The 12,406-nt window shown below is 46.0% G+C and overlaps 1 protein-coding gene across 5 annotated transcripts in view; it reads left to right on the top strand.

Moving 5' to 3' along the window:
- Positions 1-12,406, top strand: part of LOC115104412 (inactive rhomboid protein 2-like) — a 37,751-nt gene that overhangs the window by 21,579 nt on the left and 3,766 nt on the right. For 3 of the 5 annotated variants that reach the window (XM_065006282.1, XM_065006281.1, XM_065006283.1), the window contains 12 exons: positions 1,090-1,302; positions 1,634-1,762; positions 4,789-4,889; positions 5,341-5,553; positions 5,752-5,863; positions 6,043-6,117; positions 7,352-7,513; positions 7,765-7,850; positions 8,009-8,072; positions 8,299-8,469; positions 8,592-8,692; positions 9,621-9,774. In XM_065006282.1, the coding sequence (XP_064862354.1) occupies positions 1,090-1,302; positions 1,634-1,762; positions 4,789-4,889; positions 5,341-5,553; positions 5,752-5,863; positions 6,043-6,117; positions 7,352-7,513; positions 7,765-7,850; positions 8,009-8,072; positions 8,299-8,469; positions 8,592-8,692; positions 9,621-9,774 (1,581 nt within the window). Of the gene's footprint in view, positions 1-1,089; positions 1,303-1,633; positions 1,763-4,788; positions 4,890-5,340; positions 5,554-5,751; positions 5,864-6,042; positions 6,118-7,351; positions 7,514-7,764; positions 7,851-8,008; positions 8,073-8,298; positions 8,470-8,591; positions 8,693-9,620; positions 9,775-10,533; positions 10,658-12,406 lie in introns of all 5 variants that reach the window. The other 2 variants (XM_065006285.1, XM_065006284.1) reach the window with 2 other exon arrangements.

The raw sequence follows: 12,406 nt of genomic DNA, 5'->3' as shown, positions 1-12,406 counted from the left end.
TCCGCTCTCCTCCACCGACTCCAACACACTCCGCTCTCCTCCACCGACTCCAACACACTCCGCTCTCCTCCACCGACTCCAACACACTCCGCTCTCCTCCACCGACTCTGTCCCTCTCTCTCTCTCTCTCTCTCTCTCTCTCTCTCTCTGTCTCTGTCTCTCACGCTCTGCCCCCTTATTTCTGTCTGTCCCGCTCTCTCTCTCTCTCTCTCTCTCTCTCTCTCCTTCTGTCTCTCACTCTCTGCCTCCTTATTTCTGTCTGTCCCTCTCTCTCTCTCCTTCTGTCTCTCTCCTTCTGTCTCTCTCCTTCTGTCTCTCTCCTTCTGTCTCTCTCCTTCTGTCTCTCTCCTTCTGTCTCACTCTCTGCCCCCTTAATTCTGTCTCTCTCTCTGTCTCTCCTTCTGTCTCTCACTCTCTGCCCCCTTATTTCTGTCTGTCCCTCTCTCTGTCCCTCTCTCTGTCCCTCTCTCTGTCTCTCTCCTTCTGTCTCTCTCCTTCTGTCTCTCTCCTTCTGTCTCTCTCTCTCTGTCTCTCTCTCTGTCTCTCTCTCTCTCTCTCTCTCTGTCTTTCTCTCTCTGCCCCCTTATTTCTGTCTGTCTCTCTCTCTCTCTCTCTCTCTCTCTCTCTCTCTCTCTCTCTCCAATCTTTCTCTTTTTGTTCATCTTTCTCCTCTGCTCTCTGTCAACACCTATGAAGACCCGGGTAAGACTACATAACGAGCGTCTACGCTCACGCTGACTGGCACCTCTGCACACAGACGCGAACACACACGCACACACAGAGACGCACACTCAGAACACTCCTAGTAGATGGATTATGGATGTGTGAATGTCATTGTGCCATCAGTAACGCTTTCATGTGGAGCCGTCAGTGTAGTTCTGTGTCAGCTCCTGTGGAGCGCAATGTTGTTATGATTTCATTTCCTCCCGCTAGCTTAAATGTCCCCCTCCTTCAGGATTTCAGCATTACAATGTAGCTTTTTCTGTGTGTGATGAAGCTAACGATGTGACAGTTAATTTGTTTATTTATTTGATTATTTCTGTTTAATCAGCGTGAACGTACCCTGTCTGTCTGCTTCTATTCCCCCAGATTGTGGACCCCCTAGCTCGGGGGCGTGCGTTCCGTTACCCGGATGAGACGGACCGACCTCCCCGTACCCCCCACACGGGACCCGTCACCCCGGGGTTTACCTCCCTCTCCTCCTTCACCTCCCAGCGCTCCGGGGGCTACGCCCGTTTGCCCCAACGCAAGAGGGAGTCTGTCGCCCGCATGAGTATACGAGCAGCATCCAACCTCCTCAGGGTGAGCGGGCACTGGGGGCGTTAGGTGAAGTGTGTGTGCTGGGGGGGGTTCCTCTCCCACCTGATCATCACTGGGGATCGTTAGAGGAAACTAGACTACCTCTTGAGTGTACATTCCAAAGTATGTGTGTACGTGTGTGTTGCTATTGAGCGAAATACAGATGAATGCTTGATGGTGTTGTGTATCTACGTCCCTGACATAAATACAGAACGCTCTGTTGATCTGTGTATGTTGTACTCTACTTCAGTCATATTTGAGTTGAGTTGTCTCTCCCCACGTGCCAGTCTTCGATGTTGTCCCACATAACGTCCTGGTTGTGTGTGTGGTTCAGGGTCGTTCAGGTCTAGTGGGCTCCCAGACCGGTCGTAGTTTCCCCCGGCGGAGCTTCGCCCGGCCCAGCTGGCTGGAGGAAGACACCGTGGACTCTGCAGACACTCACGGGTCCGTCTTCTTCAGCAAGGTAATGGTGCTCTGTCTACCTTTTCTCTCTGTGTCCTTCTCTTGCTTTCTCTGTCTCTCTTTCGGTTTGTCTTTCTCTCCGTGTGCCTCTGCCTTTTCTCTCTCTCTCTCTCTCTCTCTCTCTCTTTCGCTGCTGCCGTCTGCGTGTTTTTGTTTATATGTGTTCTGTCTCTTCTATATTTTTCTGTCTCCTCTATATGTCTCACGCTTTTCACCTCTCTCTCTTCTATATGTCTCTCTCTGTCTCTTCTATGTCTCTTCTATATGTCTCTTCTATATGTCTCTTCTATATGTATCTGTCTCTCTCTTCTATATGTCTCTCTCTGTCTCTTCTATATGTATCTTCTATACGTCTCTCTGTCGCTTCTATATGTCTCTCTCGGTCTCTTCTATATGTCTCTTCTATATGTCTCTCTCTTCTATATGTCTCTCTCTGTCTCTTCTATATGTCTCTTCTATATGTCTCTCTCTGTCTTTTCTATATGTCTCTCTCTGTCTCTTCTACATGTCTCTCTCTGTCTCTTCTATATGTCTCTTCTATATGTCTCTCTCTGTCTTTTCTATATGTCTCTCTCTGTCTCTTCTACATGTCTCTCTCTGTCTCTTCTATATCTCTCTTCTATATGTATCTCTCTGTCTCTTCTATATGTCTCTTCTATATGTCTCTTCTATATGTCTCTCTCTGTCTCTTCTATATGTCTCTTCCATATGTCTCTCTCTGTCTCTTCTATATGTCTCTCTCTGTCTCTTCTCTCTGTCTCTTCTATATGTATCTCTCTGTCTCTTCTATATGTCTCTCTCTCTGTCCCTTCTTCTATATGTTTCTCTCTGTCTCTTCTATATGTCTCTTCTACATGTCTCTCTCTGTCTCTTCTATATGTCTCTCTCTTTCTCTTCTATATGTCTTTTCTATATGTCTCTCTCTGTCTCTTCTATATGTCTCTCTCTGTCCCTTCTATATGTCTCTCTCTGTCTCTTCTATATGTCTCTTCTATGTCTCTCTCTGTCTCTTCTATATGTCTCTCTCTGTCTTTTCTATATGTCTCTCTCTGTCCCTTCTATATGTTCTCTCTGTCTCTTCTATATGTCTCTTCTACATGTCTCTCTCTGTCTCTTCTATATGTCTCTCTCTGTCTCTTCTATATGTCTTTTCTATATGTCTCTCTCTGTCTCTTCTATTTGTCTTTTCTATATGTCTCTTCTATGTCTCTCTCTGTCTCTTCTATATGTCTTTTCTATATGTCTCTCTCTGTCTCTTCTATATGTCTCTCTCTGTCCCTTCTATATGTCTCTCTCTGTCTCTTCTATATGTCTCTCTCTGTCTCTTCTGTCTCCATCTTTTCACCTCTCTCTCTCTCTCTTCTATATGTATCTGTCTGTCTCTTCTATATGTCTCTTCTATATGTATCTGTCTGTCTCTTCTATATGTATCTGTCTGTCTCTTCTATATGTATCTGTCTGTCTCTTCTATATGTATCTGTCTCTCTTCTATATGTATCTCTCTGTCTCTTCTATATGTCTCTTCTATATGTCTCTCTCTGTCTTTTCTATATGTCTCTCTCTGTCTCTTCTACATGTCTCTCTCTGTCTCTTCTATATGTCTCTTCTATATGTCTCTTCTATATGTCTCTCTCTGTCTTTTCTATATGTCTCTCTCTGTCTCTTCTACATGTCTCTCTCTGTCTCTTCTATATGTCTCTCTCTGTCTCTTCTATATGTCTCTTCCATATGTCTCTCTCTGTCTCTTCTATATGTCTCTCTCTGTCTCTTCTATATGTCTCTTCTATATGTCTCTCTCTGTCTTTTCTATATGTCTCTCTCTGTCTCTTCTATATGTCTCTCTCGGTCTCTTCTATATGTCTCTCTCTGTCTCTTCTATATGTCTCTTCTATATGTCTCTCTCTCTGTCTCTTCTATATGTCTCTCTCTGTCTCTTCTATATGTCTCTCTGTCTCTTCTATATGTCTCTCTCTGTCTCTTCTATATGTCACTCTCTGTCTCTTCTATATGTCTCTTCTATATGTCTCTCTCTGTCAGTTCTATATGTCTCTCTCTGTCTCTTCTATATGTCTCTCTCTGTCTCTTCTATATGTCTCTTCTATATGTCTCTCTCTGTCTTTTCTATATGTCTTTTCTATATGTCTCTCTCTGTCTCTTCTATATGTCTTTTCTATATGACTCTTCTATGTCTCTCTCTGTCTCTTCTATATGTCTATTCTATATGTCTCTCTCTGTCTCTTCTGTCTCCATCTTTTCACCTCTCTCTCTCTCTTCTATATGTATCTGTCTGTCTCTTCTATATGTATCTGTCTGTCTCTTCTATATGTATCTGTCTGTCTCTTCTATATGTCTCTCTCTGTCTCTTCTATATGTCTCTCTCTGACTATTCTATATGTGACTGTCTGTCTCTTCTATATGTCTCTCTATCTCTTCTATATGTATCTGTCTGTCTCTTCTATACGTCTCTCTCTGACTATTCTATATGTGACTGTCTGTCTCTTCTATATGTCTCTGTCTGTGCTCTGTGTTCCAGGCGAAAGCAGTCAGTCTCAGTTTAGCCACTGTGCTAGATCACACAGATGAGATAATTAACACAATGTCAAGTGGCTATTCTGGGTCCCCTCCTCTCTCCTCCAGCAGCCTGAATGTGCTACCAGATTAATCACAGTCCATCCCTCAAAGTAATGGAGCAGCTTGTTGGATGTACCGTTGGCGTGAGAGAGATGGAGGGATATAGTCTGGAGAGATGTATGGGCTGGTGAGGGCTATGTGGATAGTAGGTTAAGAAAGCCAGATCCTGTACTGTTGGTGTGCGATGGAGTGTGTAGTGATTTTACATGGACTGGTAGGAGGGGGACGATGGTGTGCTGGGGAGGATAGCAGACGGAATGGTTAGTGCAGAATGGTGGATGGCATTTTCTACGTTAAGACAGTTGAAAAGAGATCTCTGTGGCTCTCAATAACATTCTCCCCACGTCAACTCTCTCTCTCTCTCTCTCTCTCTCTCTCTCTCTCTCTCTCTATCAGATGGATGCCCATGAGGAGTTGTACTCCATGGCTGATGATGTGTTCGAGTCGCCCCCTATGTCGGCTTCCTACGGAGACCACCATGAGCCCTACCAGAGCCTGTAAGTAGCCTTCATTAGAGGGATGGGACGTAGATTGAGGAAGTCTCGTTGGCTTCTGCACTATTTGACTTTAAGTTTATCTTTCTCTCCTCCACTCTTTCAACTTTTCCCTTCGCCTCATGTTTCTGTCTCTGTTTCTCTCTCTCTCTCTCTCTCTCTCTCTCTCTCTCTCTCGCTCTCGGTCTCTGTGCGTCTCGCTCTCTCCCCCTGTCTGTCTCTCTCCCTGTGTCTGTCTTGTCTCTCTCCCTGTGTCTGTCTTGTCTCTCTCCCTGTGTCTGTCTTGTCTCTCTCCCTGTCTCTCTCCCTGTGTCTGTCTTGTCTCTCTCCCTGTGTCTGTCTCTCTCCTTGTGTCTGTCTTGTCTCTCTCCCTGTCTCTCTCCCTGTGTCTGTCTCTCTCCCTGTGTCTCTGTGTGTGTGTCTCTGTCTCTCTGTGTGTGTGTGTGTGTCCCAGTAGGGACGTGTCTAAAACCCCCACCATGCATATTGAGAAGGCCGGGTCACAGCAGCGGGGGCGTCGTATCGCCTCCCAGGTCAAGCACTTTGCCTTTGACAAGCCCAAGCGGCAGTACGGCATGGGCGTGGTGGGCAAGTGGCTCAACCGTCACTACCGCCGCAGCATCAGCAGCCAGGTGCAGAAACAGCTGGACGACTTCAGCAGCCACAGGTGAGGAGGGAAGGGAAACACGCGCAGTACTTTCATACACACACACAGTCCACACCTAGTACTTCACATTTAGTGGGCATTCATTCATCTGTGAGAACCACCTACGTGATTTTCGCTCTGCGGTGATATCGCTGTGTACATTTTTCAAGTGATCCAATTCGGATAAGTAAAACGACCCTGCTGTGTCGTCTCCCTCAGACCGTACTTCACCTACTGGATCACCTTCGTCCACGTGGTCATCACCATCCTGGCCTGTGCTACCTATGGCTTTGCCCCTGTGGGGTTCGCCCAGCACTCCACCTCTGAACTGGTGAGGGGTCCCATAGGGCCTAGGCAACTGGAACCCCTAATAGGATCCAAAATGGCTTCTGTAATCCAGTGGTTTCTGGGGTGGCTTCTGGCATAACTCTTTTGATCCACAATGGCTACCTTTTCAGTGATCTATTGCGCCGTCTCTCCTGACTGTGTTTTCTTGGTCTCCCTCCACAGGTGTTGAAGAACAAAGGCATCTATGAGAGTGTCAAGTTCATCCAGCAGGAGAACTTCTGGATCGGCCCCGGCTCTGTGAGTCACTGCTCTTCTATCGCACATGTCATACATACTGAATGTCTCTTCAGTCTTACATGTAGGGTCATAGGGAAAGGCTTATAGGTGCACATACCGTAGGCTTATGCTATATTAACACGTGCGCACGCACACACACACACACACACACACACACTGTAATCTCCTCACTAAGTACCCATATCTGAATCTGATGGCCTACGTCTGCTGTGGTGTTGGTAGGTGCTCGGTGGCAGATGCACTTAGGCTTCAACAGGACACGCTAAAGAAGTTCTGGACTGACTCACGGGTACTTATTAACTAGTTATTTACTCACTTACTGCAGTGTACTTACTAGTGTGCCCTTCTGACTGTACTATTGCGCCTTCCGACTGTACTAGTGCGCCTTCTGACTGTACTAGTGTGCCTTCTGACTGTACTAGTGTGCCTTCTGACTGTACTAGTGTGCCTTCTGACTGTACTAGTGTGCCTTCTGACTGTATTAAAGTACTTTCTGACTGAATTAAAGTACTTTCTGACTGTACTAGTGTGCCTTCTGACTGTATTAAAGTACTTTCTGACTGTACTAGTGTGCCTTCTGACTGTATTAAAGTACTTTCTGACTGTACTAAAGTACTTTCTGACTGTTCCAAGGGACTTTCTGACTCATTCACACTTACTGACTTCATTTTGTCTCGAGAAACTTCACACTTGTCAGGTTCATATTCACTTCGACAGTAATACAGAATGTTCATTACAGAGAATGTGGTGGGCTGACGGTCAGTCAGCCATGTTACAGTTTATGTTCTATGTAGGGTGTCAGGTGAAAAAGTGGGTGTTTTCTGATCAAGTAAGACGATGGCTCCACCACATCATCCCACATAGGCCACAGTATGAAGAGTGTAAAGGGTCCCACACGACTAGTGGGTGGCTATAGCTCAAATAACTGTAGCTGTGGTTTTGGTGGAAAACTATCTTTGTCTGTACTGTGATGCACTAGGTGCTACCTTTTTGTATGGTTGACTATCAAAATAGGATCTCTTGACTACTTACAATACAGGAATGAGGTCTAACGAACAGCTAAAACAAAGGCTAGGCCAGTAAGCCTAACTCTTTTTTTGGGGGGGCCTGGTTCTTAGTTAGGTTAACTGTGCTGGGGTTGCCAGGTTAGGTGAACTATTTTTGGTTGCTATGTCAATTATGTGTCAGGTTGCCAGATTAACAGTGTATTCCTGTATTCTATCCCCCCTCACAGGAGGACCTAATCCACCTTGGAGCCAAGTTCTCCCCATGTATCCGCAAGGACAGCCAGATAGTCAGTCTCATCCAGAAAGCCAAGGACCAGGAGAGAGAGTCCGGTTGCTGTGTACAGAACGACAACTCAGGCTGTGTCCAGACCCTCAGCAACGACTGCTCGGTACGCAAACACACGTACGCAGTAGGCTCACATGCATATGTATTATTGTAGGCCCACACAAATACTGTAGACCCACACACATACACAGAAACCATTACTGTACTCCCACTTACGCTCCCTCCCTCGCTCTCTCTCTCTCTCCCTCCCTCCCTGTGTCACACTCACACACACTCTCTCCTGCCACCTAGAGACGAATGCTTGTAAACTTGATCAACTTGTGTCTGGCTGTGTTTATTCTGGTCTGTGTGTAGGAGTCATTGGCCACCTTCATGAAGTGGAGGGATGAAGATGTGGACATTCTGAGGTCGTCAGGCTCTGTGTGTCACCAGGACCCCAGGTACCGTCTTTGATACTGTTCTACTATAACGACTACAGTGGACACACACACACACACACACACACACACTGTCCTGACCTGACAAGGTAAAATTAACTCAAGAGAGTATCATAAAGTGTCTTCCTGCTATCTTATTTCCTGATGCATGCTGGGAACAGGACCTGTGAAGAGCCCGCCTCCGCAGAGCCTCACATCTGGCCTGATGACATCACACATTGGCCGGTGAGTGACAGGAGGATCGTCCATTGTTATGCTTCGTCTAACATGTATTGCGTGAACAGACATCGTCATACATTCCATTTCTACAGAATGTTGCACCCCGCTGTACAGTGTAAGACCCCGGTATTAAAATATAGCAGTGGATGAGAGGTTACAGAGTAACCTCAGGGTCTTGGATCAGTGGAAACCAACACTAGCTTCTTCTCACCCTCCCTCCATCTGATCCCAGATCTGCACCTCCCCCCGCAAGACGAACCTGACAGGCTACAGACACATGGACTGTAACCTCAAGGGACGACCCTGCTGCATAGGCACTAAGGGCCGGTGTGAGATCACTACGAGAGAGTACTGCTCCTTCATGCACGGTTACTTCCACGAGGAGGCTACCCTCTGCTCCCAGGTAGGTGGGTGTGTGTCCGTCTGTCCGTACCGTCCGCCTGTCCTGTGGTGGGCGTTGTTTACAGGGTTTGTTTAATAACAGCCAGCTCCCTATCTGATCCTGTGGTCGCTCTTCGTTAACAGATCCACTGTCTGGATGATGTGTGTGGCCTCCTGCCCTTCCTCAACCCTGACGTCCCCGACCAGGTCTACAGGCTGTGGCTCTCCTTGTTCCTACACGCAGGGTAATCATACACTGTATTTCTATGGTACTTTTCTATACATGATATTGTTTTTAGCCTAAAGTGCTTGACAGTAAGAGTATGTCGACCTCGGGGTCATCTGACTGTAGTCACATCAGTACTTAGTGCAAATCCAAACACCATAGGTGGAGTCATGGGTTTTTGCTGACCAATTGACCTGAACGGGAAAGTCTCTGTAATGCTCTGTTAAAGGTCAAATGCAGCCGTTTTATCTCAATATCAAATCATTTCCGGGGTAACAATTCATTAACTTACTGTGATTTTTTAAAAAGAATAATGAAATGGTCAAAAATAGCTTCTTAGCAAAGAGCAATTTCTCAAGCAATAATTTAGCTAAGACTATCTGGTAGTGGTCTGGGGAGGGGGAAACTTAAAATGTGCTTTTATTGGCAGAGGGGTTTGGAACTCTCTTTCTTATTGGTCTATTAACAATTAACAAATGTACTGCCTGCAAAACTCCATCCCACCAAAACAGCAGCTCTTACACTAAAAGGGCATTATCATTTTCACAATTTCACAGTATTATTCCAACCTCAGTGTGGAAATATATATACAACACAGGGAAATCATGTTTTTGACTGCACAGGGCCTTTAATACTTTGTGTAACCCTAGTTGTAGCCTACAACACGGCCCTGATTGTTCCTTGTCAGTTTACATGGTCAGTGTGAACTCAGGGATATCCCATTGTATCCCACAGTCCCTAAGTATGGCCTTAACAGCAAATACTGCGTCGAGAGGATTCCCCCCACATGATTCAGATATGGGTACTTAGCGAGGAGATTACAGCATGTGCTGGGGTTCGTGTGTGTGTGTGTGTGTGTTAATATAGCATAAGCCTACGGTATGTGTGTCTATAAGCCTATTTCCATGTGTTGTCCTCTGACTGGCCTCTTCCCTTTCCCTATGAAGCCTAGTCCACTGCCTGGTGTCCATAGTGTTCCAGATGACTATCCTGAGAGACCTGGAGAAACTGGCTGGCTGGGTCCGCATCTCCATCATCTACGTCCTCTCTGGCATCACCGGCAACCTGGCCAGCGCCCTCTTCCTCCCCTACAGAGCCGAGGTACACACACACACACACACACAGGAGCGCACTTACACACACCTGTTCAGCTAACACAACCGCCACTGCTAATCTCCATTGAGCTGGTCAGGTGTTTTCTAGGAAAGCTGGCGAGAGAGAGCGTTAAACATCTCAGCTAGGCCCGGGCAGCCACTGAGCTTAACACGGTTACTGGACGAGCTTTGGATAGGGAGATTACTGGACTGGACGTGACCCCGTCTGGAGGGTAAACAATCAGGACTTAACTGCCTCTGCCCTGTCTCCTTATCACCTGGAAGCTGGAACAGCACCATTACACGTGGCTTGAGAAAGCCATGGAGATCCTCTATTCATTTGTATGCTGAAAGCATTGGTAGAAATGCCATTGACAAAAACGTATTGCAATTGTGCAAACTGTCTGAATTTGCTAGGGTTGGCACAGTCGACGAGACGTTCTGACAGCCTGAGAAGAAGAGCCTTGGCTGCGGTAGCCAGATGTGGTGTGCCAGGGTCCCCCTAGTGAGAATGAGTTTCAATTCACTCCATGTAAACTGTAAAGCTCCATGCATCCAACACATTTTGCATTCCTTTTGTCCAACACACACAACTGGGTCTCATGTTCATGTTTAATCACAAATGAGTGTTAACCCAGTCAGCGACCCATTCTTTCTGTCTCAGACCATGTCCCGAGTCTCTCAAGTGGGGTCGCGCACACAAACACACTCTTACACGTTTTGTCATTCACTGACATTCCCATTGTCGCCCTATCTTCACCTACAGAGGAAATGTCCAACTCGCTGTGTTCCTCTCCCTGACCCGGGACACGCTGGTGCTTGTTGTGTTATCTGGACATGATCTAATCCAACCGAGCCCTTTTTCTTCTGCAGTGTGTGATGTGCTAATGGTAAGTTAGTCCAATCCCCCTTTGAGGTGAGGCAGCCGGCTTAATTGTGCCTGTGTGTTAAGGAGAGAGCGAGAGCGGCAGGGACGTTCAGTCCATGTTGCAGAGTCAGCAGTAGGGTAAATGTGAAGGGCACAGGAAGTGATCTCAGAGCGTCTTTGGACAGGAGACCCTGTTCCCTTGTCATCCCCTCTTATAGCTTTACCATATTGCTGTCCATTTGGCATAGGAAGTGTGGACAAGTTACTTAAATGTTGTTCTATTTCTTCTGGTGTTCAGACTCCTTTCTGTATGACCAGACTGTAATAGCCCATCCATGCTAAACTTCATTGATTTACAATTGGATTCACTCGTAGTCCCAGTATGTTAGGTCGTAGAAATGACGAGTGCAAATGGAAAGAAGAGAGGGAAAAGACTGGAAAGAAGAGGATGCGCTACAGTTTTGTGCTCGAGGACAAGGCTCAGTATCGTGGACAGGAAGCATTGTCTGTGACGTGGGCTTTGCCAAGTGGGAGAAGAGTTGCTGTGGATGACCTAATTGGCGCAAACCAACCACTCCCAATTGGCCTCTGTAAAACGCACTCTCTTGCTCGCCACACATTACCCGAAGGATATGGTGTGGGTTAACAAAGGTCACTGCTACACTAAATCCAGATTCCTGGTCTGTTCAATTGTTGAAAAAGTAAATGGCCTGGTCTTCCACTGATTCCTACATACAGATTATGGACCAGAGTTTAGTACTCCCGAGGAGTACCTATTTCGGGAAGAATCTCTTTTTTTCTTCTTCTTCATTTCTCCAGATTACCAGCTCTAAATCGGCAGGTGTGTGGCTGCAGCTGTGCGTCTTTGACATGATTTGGCGCTAGGTACGTCTGTCACTGTCCTAGTGTGACGTTACTGTGAGGTAGCACTCAGAAATGTCACCGCTGCTGCACCAGCAGGACGCAGGCTTTCACACAACAGGAATAGCTCCAGAGACGTGAGGCGACGCACAGCTCCTCATCTCATCCACTTATAGGGCCCGGTTTGAGTAAAAGGGATTATCCCATTGGCGGAGTAAACAAGACCCCGAAGCGGTGGCCGAGTCTCTATCCACTGTGGTTGAACACATCACAAATGAGGATTAGTTTTAGGTCTTTGCGATGTTGGAAACTAAACGTTTGTGTTATACCCCTAAAAGGGAGAAATGTATAAATAAGTCACATGGAGATGTGGCTATGGCTTCAAGTCACTTGTAAATGAGTCTTTTCTCATAGAATCATCATCCATTTACATAGGTACAAAATATGTTTCACAAATGCACTATATATTCTCTCAAATTACATAGCTGTTACAATTGTTCAATAAACCAGTATTGTCTCATTTACACATTACAATGGCTCAATGAATCCTTTATTATCCCTCTTTTAAATTGACGCTATGAAATGCAATGACAAGCCTTTTTAAATGCATCACATATCTCACTATGTATTATCACCATGAATTATCCTTGTATATACTGTTCCTAAATGTATTACATACTGTATTAATTCCTATCCGTATGCAAACTCATCCTATAACAACAAACAAAGATGTATAACCTTGTAGTAATTCGTATTTAGTGCTTTAGATCACAACAACTTTCACATTTCCCGAAAGTTTTCCATTGTTCCCATTAGGAACAGGAGCTGTGCGCGCGGTCACTCTCGGGGAACGCTCTGATCACGAAGTCACCTCGTGCAAGTGAGCAGCCTTCTAGAAAGCTAGCTAGCG

Source organism: Oncorhynchus nerka, linkage group LG21 (genome assembly GCF_034236695.1).
Source record: "Oncorhynchus nerka isolate Pitt River linkage group LG21, Oner_Uvic_2.0, whole genome shotgun sequence".
Taxonomy (NCBI): domain Eukaryota; kingdom Metazoa; phylum Chordata; class Actinopteri; order Salmoniformes; family Salmonidae; genus Oncorhynchus; species Oncorhynchus nerka.
Note: the sequence above shows the minus strand (reverse complement) of the source record. Positions and strands in the feature narration are given on the sequence as shown.